The 22,220-nt window shown below is 51.5% G+C and overlaps 1 protein-coding gene across 2 annotated transcripts; it reads right to left on the bottom strand.

The window, feature by feature from the left end:
- Positions 1–1,548: 1,548 nt before the first annotated feature.
- Positions 1,549–21,787, bottom strand: sema4f (sema domain, immunoglobulin domain (Ig), transmembrane domain (TM) and short cytoplasmic domain, (semaphorin) 4F). 2 transcript variants are annotated; one of them, XM_061669446.1, is made up of 16 exons: positions 21,698–21,787; positions 20,783–21,057; positions 6,911–7,056; positions 6,781–6,840; positions 5,542–5,643; positions 5,358–5,469; positions 5,163–5,282; positions 4,936–5,090; positions 4,586–4,767; positions 4,387–4,516; positions 3,853–4,066; positions 3,674–3,783; positions 3,439–3,590; positions 3,307–3,353; positions 2,728–2,918; positions 1,549–2,584 (listed from the first exon to the last, which is right to left on the bottom strand). In XM_061669446.1, exons 2-16 carry the CDS (start codon positions 20,868–20,870, stop codon positions 1,994–1,996), a joined length of 2,400 nt encoding a protein of 799 aa, XP_061525430.1. In that variant the 5' UTR covers positions 20,871–21,057; positions 21,698–21,787; the 3' UTR covers positions 1,549–1,993. The 2 variants fall into 2 exon arrangements, with proteins under 2 accessions (XP_061525430.1, XP_061525429.1); XM_061669445.1 differs by lacking the exon at positions 21,698–21,787 and having other exon boundaries at positions 20,783–21,286.
- Positions 21,788–22,220: the final 433 nt, after the last annotated feature.

Here is a 22,220-nt window from a genome sequence, read left to right as displayed (position 1 = left end):
GTGTGGTGCCGCATATGTATTGCAACAATTGCAGTCTTTTGGTCATTCAAAGGTCTCCCTGCGCCCGTCACGCAACGAGGACAAGAACTTCATCCACGCTTTCTTGTAAGTTGCTCACGTTTACTGAGAGAGGGCAGCAGCAGTGTTCGGTTCTTGACTTAGTTCTCACTGTTCTCTTTGAAGGACAACTCCATCCAGAAGATTAAGTCATGGCAGCGACCTCGGGCAGAAACCAGAGCGGCAGAAGCCTTTACTTTGTCGTCACGCTGCTCTGTCTGCTCGGCCTCGCACGGGCGCTGATGGACCAGGATGAACCGGTACGTCACGTCCGCGAGCGCGCTCGAACGTGCCGCGATTGGGCCGAGAGGCAAGCGACGATACGCGCCGGTGTATTCGTCGGCGTCATGCGCAGGTGCAATTTGCCTCTGGGCTTCCAGTTTCTGAATGGTCACTGCCTGTTTCTTGCAGAAGGAATCAAAGAAGTCCCTGAAAGATTTGCAGCAAAAGTTGGCAAGCTTGAAGGTGAGACTCTGCCCATGTGTGTGCGTGTCTGCCAGCTTCTAATGGATTTGTTGCACGTTGGCACAACAGGCGGCGCACGTGGCATTGAGCGACCTGGGTTTAGTCCTTACAGAAAACTTGAAGCCGGTCTCGGCCTATCTCGGCAAGGAGGCGCCAAAACACGCGTCACTGCAGGCCCTAAAGGTGGCCGTCGACGTTGCCTTGAAGCGTGCCAGATTTATCGTGGATCACGAGGAGGAAACGGAGGCAACTATCTTGCGTCTGGAGACAGAATTGAAAATCCTGGAGGAGTTTCACACTGAACTCTAAGAGCCTGCGAATATGACGATAAATGATGGTTTTATGATCAAACGATCAATCTGACGCTGCTTTGCTTGACTATATGTCGTCACGATTCTCATCTGTTCTTTCAGCTGCGCATAACCTGTATGATCATAAAAATCTAAATGATTGCAATATTGGTGTTGATCTGTTCTTTGTCCAGGCACATGTGACATGTGACTAAATTACGATACAGAGGCGCCTTGAGATACGAGCGACCAGACTTATGAGTCGAGTCTCAACGCTCATGTTGGCACATAACGGGAAACGTTATGATTATATTATGTAGCATCTATGGAGCGGCGGTATTCCCCTTTCAGCAATGAATATTTGTATATTTACACACTGTGAAGCGGCACATCGAGACCGATCAAATCCTACTCGTATATTCTTTATCCTCCGCAAAGAACAACTAATACTTCTGCTGAAGAGTTGTGACGGCTCCTCCTCCTGGCAGCGATGTACAGTGACAAGCAGAATAATTCAATGCGCTTCTTAAACAGGCCCAGATTTTACAACGAGTCGTTCAATTTGTGAGCGAATACACTTTCTCTTTCTGTCTTTCTTTCTTTTTTTCTTTTTTTTTTCCTTTTTTGGTCGTGTGCTGCAAGATTTTCCCAATGTAAAATACGCGCCTCTGCTCAATAAAGGATAATCCTGCCCCGTTCGTGTGCTGCTTATTTGCTAATCCAACTTGCCTTTGGGTTCGCAAATAGGATTTATTACAAAAACAAGACAAAAGAATACATTAGGAAACCACATCAAGAGAACAAGGTCGCTCCTTGCATCGCGCGTGCTGCTGCAAAGCCAGTCATCCGAGGGAGGACCCGTTCAAATCGCCAAAGCAAAAACCGACCAGCCCGGTCCACGGCTCGGCGGTCCTTTGGCGCCTTTGGATCGAGAGGACGCGCGTTTTGCGGCGCAGTGCTCTTTGGGGGGGGGGGGGGGGGGGGGGGGGACGAGAGCCGAACAAGGAAAGACGGTACGGTACGGCTCACGCCCCGATTGCACGATCGGCACGTTCGGCAGCCCGCTTCTCTCCAGTCCAGTCGGAGAAAACGTATTACACGTCATCGTTTGGACTTCTTTTTTCCAAATCTCTTCGTGAGACCATCCAAAGGCAGTGACAACTTTGCGGCGAAGACGTTTGTCAAATGGAGCTTTCTTCGCACGGAGCGAGGGGCGCTGGTGATGTAAACATAGGAAAGCTGGCAAACTCTTCCTCCGGTCCCCCCAGACCCTCACCCGCCTCAGCCCCCTCGACCGACTCCCTCCCCCCCGCTTCGCGACCCCCTACCTCCCTCCTGGCGGTCCGTTCGTCCAGAACGTCTACAGATAAAACGTTGTAGTTGGCGTACTTTGCGTTTCCGCTCCCGTTTCTGGCTTTGTCGCAGGCGGTTGTGCCGTTCCCACTGTTGCCGTGGTGACTGCCGTCGCCCCGCTTCCGGACTCGGCTCGCATCGGCGCCCACGGCCGCGATCCCGTTGCGTTTGTCCGTCAGACAGAATCCCGGCCGCGGGGCGGCAGGGGAGCGCGCCGAGTCCCGCCGACCGCTGGCGTGCCGACGTTCGACGAAGAGGAGGAGCGTCGCCCCGAACAGCAAACCGCCAAAGAAGAAGAGCACGTAGAAGGCCAACACGTGACGAGCGCATCCCGCCACGGCACCCGCAGTCGTGGGGTCCTCCAGCGTCAGCTGATAGGCCGCCCGACGGCAGGGGGCGGGGTCGTGGATTGGCCCTTCCTGTCGAGGGAAGGGGGTCGTTTAGTTAGGACGCAATCTTTGCACGTTTTCGGAAAGGATCTTCAAATTTGTTTATTTAATTTAGCTCGATATAGTTCGAAACAAATAAATGAGTCGACGTTCGGAAACATTCTCCTCTGTACCTGACACGCGCAGATGTAAGTTCCCAGTCCGTCTTTGGTGACGGTCACCTCCAGGTCGGGGTGGCGCAGCTTGGTGAGGCTGTTGGCGGGGCGCTGCCAGCTACAGAGCCGCGGAGACAGCTGGGCGCACGGCAGCAGCAGACGCAGACCCAGGGACACGCGCAGCTCCGTGATGGGCGGAGCGCAGCGCTCTGGAGGGAAGGCAGTGTTCAAAAGTGCAACTGGGAACAGGCCGCACCGCAAGGGGGCGCTTGAGGTCAGAGTTGGAAAAACGGCTACAGCGGAACGGCACGTGACCAGAGAGAGCCAATCACAAGCATCAGATTTAGAAGGAGAAAGTGACATGAAACTATTTCCCCCCCCCCCCCCCCCCCCCACCCCCACCCCACCAAATATCTCGACAATTGCAATCATGGAAAATTTCCAAAAGCAACTGTATTATCATGACAGATTTTACATTTTGTAATTCCATAATGTAATGTCATACATATGCAACCGTCGTTATAGCGACAGTTCAACTCAGCCGCAGCCCTGGCACCTGCGTGTTTCAAGACAAATGCAAAAAGTATATGAATATACCTTCCTGTGTGACGCAGGCTTCTTCTATTACATCTCCATTGCCAGGCCTAAACGCACACACACGGCACGAGCGGCGCATATTAGTGAGGCAGCCGGATTTGCACGCCGCGGATAGCGAACGGCCGTACTTACGCCGCGGTGGAGCGAAGGCATCGTTCCTCGCTTGCGTCCCACTCGCAGCCCAGCTCTCGGAAGCGAGCGCACAATTTACAGCTTAAATAGAGCGCGCATTCTTCGGACCGGATGCGAGCGAGCGCCAGGGGGCTGCCCACCACGGCCCAACGCTGACAAACACAGCAAAGCGGGCAGCTGGTGAGCCCGTGTCATGCAGGGAGTGCGCCGGTGGAGGCACACGCACGCCACTTACTTGGTGCAGCGAGATATGGATGACCGGCTCCGTCGGCTGAAATAAAGGAACCTCGCGCAGTAAAGTGGCATTCTCGCCCATCACCGCCACCTGGTGGAGCTCCCCGTCGTCTGCCCATCGGTACGCAGCAAGCGTTACCACCGACCTGCGCTATTCCGAAACATTTCCACGGCTTTTACCTGTTCCGAGGTGCAGCATCGCTTCTCTTTGGCCCTCTTTGCGCCCGATGAGCGTGACGGCCAGCTTGGTGTACGTGACTCCTTTCCTGACCAGCAGGGGCGCCGCGGTGACACTCTGCTGCACGAGGGGGTGATTCCTCACGTACGCCAGCAGGTTGTCCGGGATTTTCAGGGAGGAGTCAAAGCCTTCTGCCTTCAGCGCGTTGTTCAGACACTCGGAGGAAAGAGAAGCCAGGTGGCGGTGGGCCATTTTCAATCGTCGCAAGCGCTGGCCGACGTTTACGAGCCACGTTTCTCGTATTTGTATCGTTCGGTATTTTTGCGCAATCGGATTTCAGCCTTTGTGTGTTGCCGTGAGAAACCCACGTAACTTTGATCGAAACCGTTCGACGGGCAAAATTTGCACCCTTTAATACACGGATAACAGACAGCTCCGGCATGAGATAGAGATCGGTTTTGGGCCGCTCCAGTTATATTGTATACGTCTGAATGAATACGTCTGAAAACGCCGGAGGTATCGGGAGGGGTCAGTACCTGGCCGGGCCTCGGCGAGCCCACCGGCGTCGGCGTGTCCGTTTTGTCATTGCGCTTCTTAAACGGGCCGTTCATTGCTCTGATGATGTCCGACACGCTGAAAACGCACACCGCTGACTGCTCGGGTTCTCTAGAGCGCAGGCGAGAAGAAGGGAGGTTGAGATGATTTGCCCGGCCCACGTGCGCTCCCTCGGCTTACCGCTGTGTGGTGAAAAGTCCGTAGAAATGCGTGCTGCCGGCTTCTCGGGGTGAGTGTCGCAAGGTGAAAACGTCCAGCAGCGTGTCGTAGCGCTGATGTCGGAGTTTGTCCTCACATACCAGCTCCGCCTTGAGGAAGGTGGTCCAATGTTGCTGCAGAGTCCTGAGACCTCCCACGTCAGACTACAAGCAAGCGAAACGCCGTAAAAGTCGAATCGGAGGACGAAGACTATATGACCGACGGTACTGTTCTATTGCGTGTCTACGCGTCCGTAGCTCATGGCACCGACGTAAGCTCCCGCGCCAATCCGTTCACATCAAGAATCGGGAAAGGCCAAGTTGGCGCCTCACCTTGCACACCCGCGCCACCCGGGGAACTCGGACTTTGGAATAGAAGTTGTACTCCATCGCCGCCTCATTGAAAAAGAAGTAGATCCTGTCGTCCTCCCCCGTCGCGTCGTCGTCGGCCGACAGCTCCACGACGGCCGAGCTCACAAACTCGGGTTCTGCGCGGCACACGTCGCGAGGTTAGCGCGAGTCTCCCCGCATTTGCGCGTCCGGCGGCGCAAAGGCCTCACCGTCCAGCCAGTGCACTTTTTGCTCGCTTCGGATCTGCCGCTGCTCCGGCCCCGTCGCCCGGGCGATGTCGAACTCCGTCCCGCGGAAGTTGATGGAGGTGGCGGCATACAGCGCGTCGCCTTCGCGGACGACGACGGAAGGAGAAAGAAAGCGCTTTGGACCTGAAAACAAAGCGCTAACCCGCGGCAACTCACCAGTCATAACAGCTGTGAATGGCTTCCTGGGGTCAAAGGGGACTTTCTTCCTCCCCATCTCCATGGCGACCCGCCCCTTGGCATCCTTCCGTAGGGCGAGGGAGGAGATCTCCTGTGGCATGGCAGCGACAGGTTGAAGAAAATACAAAATACTAAATGCAAATACTGCGAGAAGCGCACGCACCAGGAAGGCGCACTTGGGGTCAAAGGCATACGTGCCGCACGCGTAGATGTGGCGGCCGTCGGAGTGAAACTCCAACAGCAGGATGTAGTTCCGGCAGTCGCCCTGCAGAGAGAGACAAACGACCGTCGATAACGGAACGCAACGCCATGATTTTGTCATCGCAAACACAGAAGTCGGCCCGATTCACCGCAGACGCACTGCCGCCGGATCTGCCCCGCGACTTTCAATGGAGACTTTTGTTCGCTCTTCTCATCCAAATGTCCAGAAACCCTCTCCGTACATGAGCTCACGGGGGAAGACGTCCTCGATTTGGAAACTCGTTTTACACAGATCGGCTTCACGCTCGAGCTCGACCTGAGTCGGAAAATGTACGCTTCATACGCACCGACGACGACGACGACTTCTCGGAGTTTTCCGCAACCTCGGCATGCTTTCCTCTTCCATGTTTTTCCTTTTCTTCTCGGTCTCTCTCACGTCTACATAGCGGAGGTGTTTCTTTGCTCGCGTTTCAGTAACTCGTGACGACTTGTAACCTTTTGCTCTCCCTGCAAAGATGTCTTCTTTTGTGTCGTAAAAAACCCACAAAGACTAACTCTGTCAGAAAAAGATTTGCTTCAAAAAAGGCCAATATATGAAGTGAGAACACCGATATATGCACTATATATACTGAACATAATTCAAGGCAAAAGAAAATCTAAGAATAAAAACATAAGGAGTGTAACCTGTATAATAATAAGTGTTATATTAGATAACGGTGGAAAGGGGAAATAATAATTGCATCCATCATTTTTTTTTACCCAACTTGGATATGCTATACGTTAATGTTGGTCTCATATTCGGTCATAGCGGGGATTGAATGGGAATGAACAGTTGCGTATACAGTATCTTCGCTTATGTGGCAAAAATGCAACTTTGATGTTTGATGTTCAAACGCTCTCGAGAAGCCCAAATCCACCATCTCCGCAAATTACAATCGGATCAATCCGACTCGAACGGCATTGGCGTTCCGGAAAGCATCTTCCTCAATGACTCTTTTCCTTTTCCTTTTCAAATGGAACCATCGCAATCCATTTCCCATCGTCATTCTAACGTGTTCAAATGCAGATTTGCCACGCGTCGCAGCGGGACGGAGAGCGACTCGGCACTTCTCCTTCGGCATCTTCCGGTCGCGCGGCTCGAGGCCGCCGCCGCGTCGCTTCCCGTCTCCCGTTTGACCACGCCGCCGACGGGGGCTCTCACCTCCGTCTTCCCTTTCGTCATGCAAATATTCCTGCTCTCCTGCGGCACGTCCCAAATCACCTGAAACAAATTGTCATCATTTTCCAAACGCTGCGACCACTCTCCGAATCGATGCCGATCAGCCGCTCACCGTGCGCGGTGGCTCATTCAGCTTGTTGGTGTCCAGCGCCACGATGGCGTCCCTGGCGCCCAGGAAGAGGACGCCCGACGCGGGGTCCAGTAGGAAAGCGCTGAAGTTGGACACAGCCCCGAACACTCGCGGGCCTAAAACGGCGTCTGTGTGTCAAGAGGACAAATACGATGAAACATTGACGCTGTACTGGATATGACACGACGTGTGAGCTACGATACACTTTGTCAGCGCCGACGTGCACAACAAAACACAGATGAAGGAACCGGACGTCATTGGCCGGCAGATGAGGCGGATGCGCAACCCGCTTCCTCAGCGCGCCGTGGCAAACGTCAACTCGAACTGGGGTGAATAAATTGTGAAGATCGTCGGCGTTCGCCGGAAGTCCAAATATGGTCAATTTCCACTTTTATCGCAAATCAATACTAGTATGTCTTCTGTTTTATTTATGTATTATTAACCGATTCAAAGAGATTCAATTAGCTTCATTTCAGGCTTTTTAAAACTCAACTGTCGTAGAAGTGTTGTCTCTTCCCTCAATGCGGGAGCTGTGCGACATGATGTCGCCTCAAGATTTGATCGTGTGTGTATGGATGTATATATATATATATATATATATTTTTTTTTTAATCATTATGTATTTCTTTGATTTTGCTTAATCTAGACTCAATCAAGCTATTTGGTGGTAAATGAGACAAATTTATAATTCAATGACATTTCCACTGTCCTAACATCTGCCTGTGTAGCTACATCACGTACCCTCCACACACACACGCACACACACACACGCGCACGCACGCACGCACGCTCGCACGCAGTCGGTGTGTGTCTGTTTCCATTTGGCCAGAACGTCATTTGTCATTCACCAAGGAGCCATCTGTGCTACTAAAAGCCTCCTGGCCCTTTAAAAGCCACCAGCGCTCTGATTTGCCCACACTTTGCGTCCTAACAACCATACAGTGCGCGTGCGTACGCGCACACAAACACACGTATTGTCAAGCAGTAATGTTGCATATATTACATATGGGTGGCAACATGCAAAATCGGAGTGATCGGTCGCTCCTCAAGAGCTCCGCGCACACAATGGTGCACGAAGGCGACACGAGCGTTGGTGACAGAGGCCAAAGGCGAGGTCTCGTCTTCCGGGAGGTCCTCGACCTGCGAGACCTCCGCCTCGACCGCGTGAATCGTTCCTCGCGCGACGCCGTCTGCCCTCTGAGTGCACGAACGTTGAACTCAAAGCCTCCCGCGTGACGATATGAGGCTAAAGCGACGTTTCGATGTATACGAACGAGCTTTACGCTGAAGAAGCGACTGCTGAGTGAATACATGAAGCAGTAGTGTTAAAATATCAACATTCGCTTCCCTGGCATGAATGGTTCATTCATTATACACGGAAGATGACCCGGGCGGGCACGGAGGGAGTCGGCGTCCAAGCCCGGAACGGATAGTCCGACAACGGTGCCGCGACACGTATTGACAGCTCGTACTCTTACCGTCGTCGGGGAATCGACCGGTGCAGAGCGCGCGTCTGTCTGCGGGGCATTGCGGGACTGCACCGACCAGAAGCGATCAATTATACACGCCGCCTGCTTCGTGTGTCAATCGAGAGCGAGTAGCGCACGCACGCACGCACGCAAGAAGCCCCGAGGTGAGGCAGGACACGGCTGTGAACCCACACACCCACAGCAATATTCTCCTCTCAGCTGCAGTTTCCGCTGTCGGGATTCAGCGGCTCAGACGGTCTGTCGCTTCCGTTCATCGTCCAGTGTTCATTGCAACCCTGACTGCTGACACCAGCCGCTCGTTTAGACGGATGCGCTAAAAGATACGCAATGTTCAATATTTTTGTGCGTGTCACTTTTACAGCAAACTTCAACTCGGGAGCGAAAGAAACATCGTGACGCAAGCTCACTCCGTCTCTTTGGAAAACGGTGCGATTGAGAAGAGGCGCAAGGAAAAGTTTTGTCTTTATATCGCTGACTTTCACATATTGCGTGTGGGTGCGAAACGGGGGTCGACCGTATAACCGGTAAAGTAAGTCAGCGTCCGTCCGGATAAGGTCGTCGTTCAAGTCTGCGTCGTTAGCGGGAAGTGGACGACGAGGTCAAGTATGCCCGTGGCTGTCCGCTGCTCTTTTTTCCCCACCTATCAAATCCCAGCTTCCAGCCTCGCCTGCCATTTTCCGTTTCCCAATTCCGCCACCTCCCCTCCCACGACTCTCTGCTCTCTGCGGGCCAGCGGGTGACTGGCTGGCGCTGATAAGCAGTAGCGCTACTAATCAGGCTTGCCCTAAATTCACCCGAGCCTGCCAGAACTGCGTGCGTGCACGTCGGCGCCTGCAGCGGCTACGTACGTACTGTAGATGTGTACATCACGTGTGCTGGTGCATGACCAAGTTTCTCAGTGAATGAGAATCCCGCTACTTGTATCTTACGGCACCAATGCCCCCTCCAGCGTCGCAAAAACGTCTGCTCGGATTAAAACAAAGACAGGATAAATCAACGAAACTATCCAAGCAAGTCTCATAATATTGGGGAGCGTAAAGTTTACGTTTTGGCAGGTGCGTTCCGACTAAACGCAAGACAATGTAACTTTGAATCCAAATAGACACCGCGCAGCTCGCGTAAGACTATTTTTCGACCTCTCACCTCCCGGTCACGACTACGTTTGAATGAACGTAGTCGTGACGTCGAAGCGTGACACACGAGAGATGCCGCAAAGACTTCGCCAGTCTTGGCCAAATGAAGTCGAGGGGGATTCGCGGCCTTCTTATTTCCGGTGTCGGGCGTTTATTGCAAAAGAAAATACTGACACTCGAAGCGCTTAACGTGCGCTAGAAACACGTCGATGCACTGCGTGAACTTTCGGAATCCCCGGAGAGTCGCGTGCCGCAAACTTGTCAGAGATAAACACATATGTGCGCACGCGTGTGTTTTGTCACGCCTCCCTCACCGGGATCGTTGTCTTCCTTCGCGTCGACTTGAATGCCTCGAGAGCCGCGCCTCTTCTGGGGTTGCGCGCGCAAACTGGCACAGCGCCGCCCGTGAATAAAACATGGGCCGAGAGATCGGGTGTGCGTCTGCATGTGTGATGATGTGTCACACGCAATAGATCAGCGCAGACACGAGGGCCCTCAAATATTTATTTATTCGGCGGCTGCACGGCGCACACGTTCTGCGCCGGGTGGCGGAAACCGAAGTTCAGGCACTTTTGCGCTTTCTTACGCCGTGCCATCGTCTGCAGAGGTCGGAAGGGGGGAAAAAAAGCGATACGTCTATTTTGACAAGTTCTCAGCACAGATATCGGTTTTCAAATGGACAGGGAAAAGTAGAAAGTCTCCAGAAAAATAAATACTCAAAGTACAAATACAGCGGTGCCTTGAGACGGCGGAGGAACACGGATAATATAACGATAGTCACGATGAATTTCAGATTCTGCGAATTGAGCCGTCTCGCGGTCTTCGTCTGCAGCCGTATGCGTGTATTATACTGCCCCCGGGTGGCCATGGCGTGAACACCAGAAGGAGCGGCACAAGCAAAAATCGGGTAAAAACGGCTTATTTATCATGATGATGTCATTATTGTACGTTTTTATACAGTAAAATACGACAGTGACATTTTTCAAATGAAACCCCCCAAAAAAAGCATGACAAAAATATTTGCTGTCCTTTGGGAGGAAGACTGAAAAGGAGCAACGGACCACAGACCGTCAGGATCCACAGCGCCGTCTCCTCCAACATCACCGCCGTTCAGACTAAAAGGGCCTCACCCACGACGAGGACCCCAAACGTCGAGGTTTTGCTGCGATGTCGTCGACACCCTGCTCGACGAGAGGGGGGGGGGGGGGGGGGGGGGGGGGGGAGGGAGGCGGCGCTTTTCCTTCCTGGCCGGTACAATGGGGACCCCCGTGTCCGGCCTCAAACAGGAAAACTTCTTGATGGCCTTCTTTCTAAACAAGAGCGTATCTACCGTCTTTGATGGAGTCCACTCGGCCGTTTTCCTTCTCATGAAAACAAAAGAACCCGAGGGAGCCGACGCTGAGCCTTCTGTCCTTAACGGGCAGAATAACTGTGGCCGTGTTCAGCATGGAGTCATCGGCATTGAAAAAGCGACTCCGTCGCTTGGTAGAAATGAACGGACATGACAACATTCTATCGTTAATCATAACAATTGAACGTGTTTCGTCACGCTGCATCAAATGAATGGCCATTGTGCTGCTCTTTCTGGCGTGCCCGCCTTGGCCGAATGGGGGCGCTATAAGACAGACATACGGAAATAGTTCTAACTCCTCTTAGCCCATCAGTGCCGCACTAATATTAGTCATTTCTTTGCAGGGGATAAAGAATATATAACTGCGAGTATGTCCACATTGTATCTGTCTGCATCTGATGCTGCTGCACCATTTGTGTGCATTCGGTTACTAAAAGGGATATCACACCACAACGTAGATGCTACTTAGCGTTAGCATGAAGCTAGTGGACCGCGATGTGCTTGCGTTCAAAACCAAAAGGTGTCATTGTCTTTGTTTTATGTTGAAACCAACTTTTTCCGCTGAACAGCCACCACTGACATCGGATTCCCGACTATCCCCCAATTTGCTCGACGGAGGAAATTTGCAGACAAGTCGGCTGCGCACTTGCTAGCATGTAATGTCGTGAATCCAAATCTCAATTGCGCAAAGCACTCGAACGCATTGGCTTAAGCTTTGTCTCCAAACGGCCAGTCGATGGCGCAACAGGCGTAAGTAAATGCGATGATCCCAAAACATTATTTCAAACTAATCTTATAACGTCACTGTGAAAAACAGAAGCCTCGCAGGGCATTTTGAGTCATCAAAAAAAAAGGTGCCGGAAGACTCTCCTTCCTTCCACTAGCTACCCAGGCTAAACTATAATCTCTTCCGCGACATACAAAGCTAATTTTCACACACAGGCATCTATTCTTCATCCTCCGCGAAGAACGACCAATATTACTGCGGCTTACTGAGGAGCCGAGTCAGGCTCCGTGTACAGTATACTGCCCCCAGGTGGCCGAGGCGTGCACAACGTCCACTGAGGTGAAGCAAAAAAACAAAACAAACAAACAAAGGTGCCAAAAACCTCTTTGCATTCTTTTTAATGAGGTCATTGCTTTATGTTGCTTAAAGTACAATATTGTAGCGTGCTATTTTTCTCATTAAAAGCACATTACAAATATTTTGGGGGGTTTCTTGGGCGGCAGTAACGGACGAACAGCATTTCAACAGGGAAAGATGATTTAGCAGCCTCGGCGTGGGCCCTTCTCTCACAGGATGCTGCTGAGTAACTTCAACAAGAGTGCTTTAAGCCCTTCCACATCCTAAAGCCCATCAATAGAGCAGACACAAAAACAAAAAGCGCCTTCATAAAGTATTGAAAGGATGAGTCTTATTTTGCCCGTGGAGACACGCCCTCCAGAGGGCGGCGGTTGCATTATGTAATCACATCTGTCATTCATGTGTGAAAGCTGGCGAGCAGGAACACTCCAAATAATCCGCACGCACGGCCGTCGATTTTCTCCCTCACCGAGCTCGGCCGCCATATATCGCCGCGGTGTCTTTGAGCGTCACCTCGCGGCGTTGTGACTTTCCCCTCGGCCGCTCCCGTCCACGTTCCTCGGCGCTCTCGTCTAATAAGCCCCCGTCGCTGAGATTAAGCGCCACCCGTGATAAATCGCTCAGACCGACTGTCTCCTTGATTAAAGCGAAAGCTGCAGCGAAGGAGCTCCCTTTTCATCTCCTCTGAGCTCGACGAGACGTGACAGCTCGTCCCGACTCCTCGCCCTCTTCGGCCGGCACGATTTCGTCAACCTGAGGAACTCCGAGGCCTGCTTCCCGCTTCGAGCCGTCGTCATCATTTCAACGCACGTACATATCAACTACAGCGGTGCCTCCACTTGGGAATTTTTCCTTTGACTTGCAAGCGAAGAGCAACTCATTTCACAACAAGCAGCAGTTTGGCAGATAAAATTAGTCCAAAAAAAGACGATTGCACCTTGTGGATTTCAAACGACGACAACAACAACAACAATAGCTTAGCCTTTCAGTCCGATAGCTTAACGCTAACATGAAATGGCATCGATGTCGCGGTGCTTTGACCCTTCGGTCCATGGGTTGGACGCAAATGCTGCAGCATCAGATGTAGACAGACAATATAACAGTACTCACAGTCATATATATATATATATATATATATATATATATACACACACACAGTATATCCACTGCATAGAACGACTAATATTAGTACTGTACTGAATAGCTGAGAGAGGAATTTAGATGAACCGTATATCCATTTGTCCATTTGATACTGCAGAAAGACCTTAATTAATGACCTTTCAACTGCTACAGTGTGACAAAAATGTTTTAATTCTGTTTAATTACTGTATGTAATGCACGTTTTTATAAAGGACAATATTTTTTTGTATTTCCAACTCAACCTTGGAACTGTTTCATCTTCATTGTAACTTGGAATATGACTTCCCAGTTGTATAATTTGTGTGTGATAAAGCGCATTACACAGAAACATTTTGGTTAGTAATTGAATAACAAGCAAGAGGGAAACAGCCGCATTAGATGTGGTCGACATCGCTAAAAAGGCCTCAGATCTGCACTGTGAAAAATCGCCTCCTCCACCAAAACAAGGACGCGCGCGCGTGCGTGCGTGCAGCTGAGGCCATCTTTGCACAATGTGCAATTGCAGCAGCAACACATGTGCGCACACACATGGGCGTGCGGTTCGCGCGGAGGAACGCGCACGAGGGGAGCGGCGCAGTCAATAACGCTCAGACACAAAAACGCGGCGCAGTCGGCGAGGTCGATGAACACGACAGGCGCTCGCTGCTTCACAATGGTTGGGCTGATCTGGCACGCAAACGCCCGCGCGCGCACAGTGCAGGTGAGCAGAAGCACAAAAGAGACAGCGAGCAAACGTGCGTGTGCGCGTGTTCCGTTCACACCCAAAGGTCAGCTGCGATGTCTCTGTGCCTCACGCGAGCACGCAGCGCAAACGTACGCCGCACGAATTCCACTCCCGCACGGGCATACTCCATCTTTCATGACGAGCCCTCTGCCGACTCACCTTCAATTGTCATCGGCGCCACAATTGCGCACGTGGTGACCGACTGACAAACCGAGTTTTGCACACTATTGCATGCGACGGAACAAAGGGAAGCGCCACACGAGTATAATCTGTTGCTCGTTATACAGCGAGGAGTGCCGGGTAGGCGCTTGCACTGTCGGTAAGCCATTAACACTGTTAATCATTTGTCAAACAAGTTCAGAGTGTCAGGCTCCAACAGCGCTGCCTATTGTGTGTGCATGTGGGCAAATGTGTGCGACGACATCATAAAAAGACCTGCGCAGCGCGCGCACACACACACACACACACACACACACACCATCTCAGGATATAAAATACGAGCTTTTTTAGCATTCGACACGCATCACCCTTCAAAAAAAAAAAAAGCCTATTAGTGGACGCCACGCCCAGAAATTAACTCCTAAGTCCACGCATACGCACACACAGTATGAGCTAACCCATATGTTTAGGAGCTAAAGTCCACATCACCACTAAGTGTGACACACTTAGTCCGATACCTCGCCCTTCATGCGAAGGCCAGCCTTTTAAAATAACATTAGCAGATTGTTTCGCATTCGATCTTTGGTGTGCAGGTAAATAAAACTGGAAGGATTCATTGATTTTGGAGGGAAAAGAAAGGTCTTCAAAACCTGACACGTCACAGAAACGCCGAATTTGACTGAATAAATAATACTGCCAAATATATCAAATGAGGCTTCAAAATGCTGAAAGACGAAGTCGTTCTTGGCGCTTGTGAACGCTGCGGGCGTGTCCGCTAAATCTCTCATGTCTACACGCAACTACGTGTCTGAGCTGCGAAAGTATATCCGCTTCCGTGCCGACTGTCACGGTCGACTTTTTGTTCTTTTTTTTTCCCCTCCCCTCGCTCGTCCGCCTTCTCTGTCCGTGACTTGCGCACACTCACGGCAGACGACGAGGCACTCTAAAGCCGCAAAAGGAAGATTTCTTTTCAGAGTGTAGGCATAGCTAGCAAGCTAACTACGTCACAATTGCACCGGATAATATAGCGGGGCAGGCCCGACGCTCATGCCCGACTCCCCGAGTCCGTGCTTGTGATGACTAGCAACGAATTGTGTGCCATCAGGAGGAGCAGCGGCGTTTTAATCTCATCTGGACAGCCGGGATCCCATTTCTGCTCAGCCCCATTTGGGTCAATGGCGTAGCGGGAGGGAGGGGGGGGGTTACATAATGAGCACTTAAACTGATGAGATTGCTCAAGATGCTCCTTGACGTCACGATGCCGGCAGACGGAAGAACACTTCAGGGATCCAAACTCAAACGCACTTGCATGCAACCCGACCGCTGACGGATTTTCAGCTGCGTCGCGTAACATTGCATTGTAAAAGATAAACGTTCACGCCATCCCAAACACTTCTGAGAGTTTCCGCCACCGGTAGAAAAGCAGTTGAGGTCATTTGTGTCCAATGTCCATTTGTCATTTGTCCTTTCACTTCCACCTGACGCTCCAATTAAAAGCAGCAATAAAGCAATAAAAAAAGAAGCAGAGGGCGGGGCGTTACGGGCAGCGGGGGGCACAGAGGGTGGCATTTCCCGAGAGGTTTGCCCACACACGCACACAAATAAAGATCACACTGACTGGTAGCACATGCAGGAATGAAAAGACAACACACATCTGGGTTTACTAGGCTGGACAGTAGTTTGCGCATTAACACTCGGCAGGAATGCTTGCAGGTTTTCCTTTGTGTCAGCCTCTGCCGGTTTCCTGTCATTAAGGATTTCCCGACCACCGCAAACCCTCAGCCAACACACAAACGTGAGTTCGCTATATCGAGGATCCATCCATTAGTCAGCGTTGCAAAGCGCCTGTGTTTGGGCGTGGGTGATCGTGTGCTTCCCTGAGCTGCAAATCAGATGAAGCGCGTCTTTTTCTCGCTAAACCGGTGGAGCCGAAGCCACTCGTGTTTCAGCCGCGAACAGGTTCGACTCGATGTCGCGCTGGGGAGGGAAAGTGTGAACCTCGTAGCCATCGCTGGCGAACATAGCGCCTACAAAGACAATTGGTTTCTCAAAAGCGATGACACAATTCCAAATTCAGAGGCAAATCGATCAACTTTTCATGCATTTGTCAGCATGCAACATCCACAGCATGTGAAGAGATCAACCGCACTTTAGCAATATGAAACACTGCTTTCATGTCCCAGCTTTGTTTTGTTTCTTCCAAAACCACCGTTCTCCTTCGCGTCACCTTGCGAGGCTGTGAGGACGCGATCGACGACGGCCCGAGACGACAGCAGAATCGTCACGACTGCGCCGCACACTCGATAATGGTCCGGGTGGCCTTCATGTGATTAAAAGAGCTGCGAAAAGACGATGCACTTCAAAGCAAAAAATCTAAATGCTAGAATCCTCCACCGACCGCTTAAGTGTTCCCGCTTGTGTCTGAATGGCCAAAATTGCTCTCCGTGAGGAAGAATTGGTCTCGACTTTCCACGCAGCGGAGGGCTACGAGAAAAGCGAGGGGGCTCTCGGAAGGAAACCCAGCGAGTGAACCCTTGCAATCTTCTCAAGCTCTCTGCGGTTCCTACTAAAGAATACAATAAAATAAATGCAAGACGCGAGATAAACATCAAGGAGCGACACGAGATCTGATGGATTTTGACGAATGACGGAGAACAGAGCGGATGATGGAGGACGTGGATTAGGATAGCAAAAGGATTCCACAGCAGCGCTCCTTTGACCTTTTGAGCTCTTGTGCGAGAAGCGCACACACAACCAGGCAAGGCTAAGGAGGATGAAGACCAAAGGACGTCGAGCCACGGAGAAACTCGATCATTAAAAGGGCTCGTGTAGACCCGGCGGCCTTTTGACATCTGACTGGAGGTGACCTTCGCTCAGAACGGCTCACGGGGGCGCCTGTGCGGGCCGACCCGATGGGAGCGAGCACGCAGGCAGCGGAGGGGGCGGGGTTAATTTCAGGGTGGCGTAGCTGCTCAAATGTGCTTCAACATCGGAGAAGTGCAAATATTCTGCAGCCGGTCCGTCGGCGCCATGGATCATTTCTTCTTTGCGTTGTCAATTGGCCGTCAAAAAATACAAAATAACGAGTAACTGCTTATTTTTTTGTATTTTTAAATCACACACACACACAAACTGATTTTTCCACACTAAAAGGGGAGTTTGCAATTATTAAAAAAAACGTTTTGTAATACGAGTTCAACTGTCAGTGTGATCTGATAGTAGTAATGAGTAAAATGATCTGTGAAAAAAAACACAGCGCCTGAGGGAAAACAACCAATCTGAGACAGAAGGCGTGACTGACGTCGGTCATTTGCCCTGCACTCGTGGGCGCACTCCTATCGGGCACACCCCCAAACCCCGCCGACCTCTTACCTTGGGCTTCAGAAGATTTGCCTAAACTCCGGAAGAATATCTACCACCGTCAAAAACAAGAAAATGAGAAGGGACTGAGAATTCGACGAGCAAAAACAAAAGCAGCGCGAAGGGACCTCTTACAGCCCATAATTTTAGTGCGATAGTAACATTCTATTACGAATAAGTCACGCTACCGAGGTAGCAGCTGCGGCTAACGTGGGATTGTTTTCAATGCAAATTCTAATAACTTAGTGTTGGTCGCGTTAAAAATCGAATACAAAAAAAGTCGCTTTTTCATTTTTGGGTTTTTCCATCGCAAAAGTAAAAAAATGATGGCAGTCACCGCAGCTCGTGTTTCAAACTCGAGGTGGTACCCAATTTTCCTTGATTGAGAACTATGGCAAAATATTGATGAATTCACAAAGAATTGCGTGTGGATGCTGTTGCTATGCCGCTAATATCGCAACACAACAAGCCCGTTCATATTAACGTTGGGGTTTTTTTTGCATGCTCTTTGTTCTTACTTTGTCTATTTGGGAGCCAAATTGAGACACAAACGGGGAGGACGGACAGCGAAGAAAGTCACCAAAGCAAAAGAGGCGCCCAACGGCCTCAAACTAAAGCCACGCTGGCCTCTTTCGACAACAGCGTGATGGGGAAAAAGATGGGCGGGGGGTCGGAGAAGAACGGCAGCGAAATGCGACGCGGGGACGAAAACCACTTCTCTCGTCTCGGCATATGAAGCTTCCCTTTTTCTTCCCGGCTCGAGCTGTTTTTGCCAGCCCGCTTCTCCGCCGCGCGAAAGGATTGAGCCGAACGCGACTGGGCAAAACACCTCAAGACAGCATCCGATCTCCTCGTTGCCATTTGCCCTATCGACCGTCTCTCAGCGTCTGTTTGGCTCTCCAACTGTGGCGCGTTTCTTTTAGTGGGACTTCATTTCTCTTGTTTTCTCACCATCCACGCCCACGCAAACTCATAGTTCGCCTGTAGCCAAGTGAAAATGTCGGCACTGAAGCACACCGAAACAACGAATGTTGCATCTCTGCAGCTACTAGAGCGACTCCCGTTTGAATAGAAAGTTCGCTCGGCTCCGCTCGACTGTGAACACGGTTGAAAACGCTTCCGCTCGGCCGTACGTGGACACCGGCCGGCGGAAAGAACAACATAATGCCCGCTAATCGGAAGCTCGACCGTAACCGGATCCCTGCGGCCGCCGCCCCGCCGGGAGCCCGCCGGCCCCCCTCGTGGGGCTGACACCCTATCGGGTTTCACGTGACGGGCGTTAACAGGGCCGACGTCGCCGGAGCCGATCGGGCCGCTCTCATCCGGTCGCAAAAGAAGACCGTGAACGCGGGGTCGCGTCCGAAACCAAGTGAAAATCTGCGATGCAGAAAAGAGACCAAATAAAAAAACCTCGCTTTCAGAAAATGAAAAGAAGAAGAAGAAAGAGCTACAGTGTGCTTGCTGCAAGCACTCCCAGTTGAAGAGAACTGAAAAACAGACACACACAACAAAAGACAATCACACATTGTAAGTCGGCAGTCCACCAGCTTCATGCTAAATTAGAATGCAAAACACACTCCATGGGCTAATGGAAATTAGCGTAGATAATAATGCACCTTCAAACAACTACTACTTTAACACACGCGGAGCAGCAACATGTTGCAGATTTTGCTGTGGAAAAAGTGTGTGTCACGAGGAAAGAGTGCGCGAAAGACACAAAGTCCAAAGTTTAAGATCGTTGCAGAATCTCCAAAAGATCGAGTTTTCAATCAAATTTCATTTTCAATCGCTTGAATTGAACAAAAATCGTAACGAGCTGCGTGGCTCAACTGACGCCCAGAGGCACTCCACGCGCACAAAGGCTAACTGCCCGAGCCAACAACCGCCAACGCCTTTTAAAGCCACACGCAAAGTCACGGATACCGCAGCGTACAACGGAAGGATGCAGAGCCCACGTGGACAAAAATAACGCCCGTCTCTCACATGCATATTTCGTACGGGTACGATGCATCGAGCTTGAAAAATATATACACGCGTGCGCACAACGATGGCTTCAAAATCTGCGATATCGCGAGGCGCGGCACCAACTGTGGAGCGGGAGGGAAGACGGGTTTCATCCGATAAGAAACATGCAGCAGTTGGACACGATGGAGGCAAAACACGCACAAACCCTCTCATGTAACCCGTCTGCGATGCCGCCTGTTCGGCCACGCGAGCGTACAAACAAAAGCGGCGTGCAAGACGGTCAGCGGACGCGCACGGTGACGCAAAGGCCGTCTGTTTTGCTCATCGCCGCCTCGGGGTGTCACTCCCCTCCGTCCCCGTCCCCTTCCCCTTCCTCTTGGCCCGCCGAACGCGTGATGAACGACTGCGCTATCGCGGATTTCTCCTCCGGTTCCCGCTGCCCTTCCGTTTTCCGCAAAACAGGAAGCCCGGCAAAGGCGAGCCGCTGACCTCGCCGGTCACGAGACAAAGAGGGAGCTTGTTCGAGAGGCGGGCTCGTCTCGCGATCGGGCTCCCGCCAGCCAATTCGCGACGCTCTTACACAATCGAGCGGCGATCGCTTTCAAAGGCGCCTAACGCTTGTCAGCATTTCATACACGCCTCTGAACTCTCAAGCCGGGTGTTGAAGCGTCCGTCGCCATTCATCATGCCACGGGGCAGAGCCGGAGGCAGAGGACCGGCGCCGTGCCCCCGGTGCGCAACGGGAGCACACAAATGCGCAGTTTTTCCCGATCGACGTTATTATCGACCGTCGATGCCAGGTTCAATAACGTCCGGAAGAATATAATAACGTCGATGCCAGGTTCAATAACTTTGGCTTTTGGATGAAAATAATCATCATCATCATCACTTCCACATGTCACGCGGTCTGCAGTAGCGTTCAAGCGCACCGCGTCGTATCGCCGTTTCTAACGGGGACGCGGCCGTGCCGATACCGGTGCCGGTACGCGTACGCTTGGCCCCAAGAACGGATCCGATACGAACACGACGATGCCGCTTTACAGCCTTGCGGGTGGCCACGTTGCGCCCCCTAGCGGTGAGCCTGTCTGAGGCTCACCGTATAACTCAAATACCTTGTGCTCCAGGCTACATGGTGAGCGTGAGACAAGCGCGCAGTTGGAAGAGAATATGAGAAGTTGTTTCTTGGAAAGGTTCGATTGAAACACATTTTCATCACTCTCGCAAAACGTAATGGCGTAATTCTCAAGCACGCAGCATCGGCGAGTCCTCAAACGTAAGCAAGCGGACACGCTGAAACCAAATTTGCTATTGTTTGGACTGCGCAAAGGAAATATTAGAAACAAGTCGCTTGTGGGCCCGGCGAGCGCGTTGCTTAGCCGTGTGAACAAGAGAACATTTGTTGCAGGTTCCTCTGACCTATGAAAGGTCCGCGTTGTGCATCGACTTACATTGCCCGCTCGCAGTCGCTGCCCGCGAGGCTCCGGGGAGCAGACAGCACACCGGGAGCAGGAGGAACATCACGCCGACGGGAGGCATCCGAAGCCAAACGCGACGCCACTTGCGGTGCCGGTGTTTCAGCTGCGGGGCCGCGCGCAATTCCCGTTAGAACGTTTGGCCCAAAGCCGCTGTCACGTCGCTCGCGTCTGCAAACGCTGACGGACGAGGGGGGCGTCCGCTCATCGCCGAGGCAGCCCCTCCGATCCGCGCGACGTGTCGCCACGAACTGCAACAAAAGTCATCCAAAGTCGCGTCAGCGCGGAAACATCCTGCGCCGGAAAACGAAGAGAAAGCAAAGAGTCGCGCGTGTGACCGGCCGAAGCGCGCATCGAACGCGCCTTCCGGTTAGGGGGAAATGACTACATTCGGGACAGAGAAAAAGAAGAAAGAACGCAACGGGGGGGAGACTGCGTTTGCGAGCGGGCTGGAGCAGACGCGTACACTAGGTTCCGCACGGTCGCGAACGCCTCAAAGGAGGGGATGATGGGAGACTCCGCCCCCCGGAAGGGGCGGCACAGGTAAAAAAAAAAAAAAAAAAAAAAATCAATCAATCAATAAATACATTTTTTTTTAAAAAAAACAGGACGGAGGGAAACCCACGTGGGGTTTCAAAAGGTGCTTCCCAAAATCGAAAAAACAAATGGGAAGTGGTTCTAAAAAAAAAATAATAATAATAATAATAATAATAAAGAAAATACCTAAATTATATTGTGAAAACTGCAAACAAATTCGACTTCAAAGTTGAATACAACTGAATTGAAAGGGGAAAAAAAGTGTAGCGTACCGCATTTTATTTCTTTTGTAAAGTGTAAACAGGCTGAATGCGATGAGCGGCAACACGGAAAACAGCCTGTAACGATACTCACCGGCCTGCAGTGTAGTCTCTCTGTGTCGTGGGAAGCAAGACTATTGCTGCAGTTTACTAGGGAACCTTCTTCTCGCTTCCAGATCTCAGCGCAGCAAGGACCAGACGTCTGGGACGAAAGAGACGGGTCACGTCGGAGCCAGGATTAAAGGATTTGCCGGCCGAAGACGGAGGGAGGTCAGAGGTCGGGGAACCGCAGGAAAAAAAGCCAAACTTTGACCGACGCCGTCGCTCATCCGGTTTGATTAAAGGACACCGAGCGTCTCCGCTTAGGCTACGTTTGAACGACCGAACGTCACAATCAATACAGCAGCCGCCGTTGGAGCCAAGGCCTCCGGGGTCCTGCGTGACTTCCGTGTCAGTCTCGGTATATCGATATTTACACAGAGTTTTATTGAGCATTTCCAAAAAGTCCGACATTAGAAACATGCGTCTTCCTATGCAATGTCCTCTGCTGCCTCCTTGTGGACAGGTAAAGAACAATTCCTCAAAGTCATATCGGCATCTACTGGCAACCAGGTTTT

This window comes from Phycodurus eques, chromosome 23, assembly GCF_024500275.1.
Source record: "Phycodurus eques isolate BA_2022a chromosome 23, UOR_Pequ_1.1, whole genome shotgun sequence".
Lineage (NCBI taxonomy): Eukaryota > Metazoa > Chordata > Actinopteri > Syngnathiformes > Syngnathidae > Phycodurus > Phycodurus eques.
This window is presented reverse-complemented; position numbering and strand designations above follow the sequence as displayed.

Bases quoted from the DNA above. Each gene is read 5' to 3' on its own strand.
- sema4f (XM_061669446.1), bottom strand. From the start codon at position 20,870: ATGCCTCCCGTCGGCGTGATGTTCCTCCTGCTCCCGGTGTGCTGTCTG. The intron at 7,057-20,782 runs GTAAGTCGATGC...CTTGACACACAG, and splicing joins AGCGACTGCGAGCGGGCAAT to ACGCCGTTTTAGGCCCGCGA. The intron at 5,644-6,780 runs GTGAGAGCCCCC...CTCTCTCTGCAG, and splicing joins TGACGAAAGGGAAGACGGAG to GGCGACTGCCGGAACTACAT.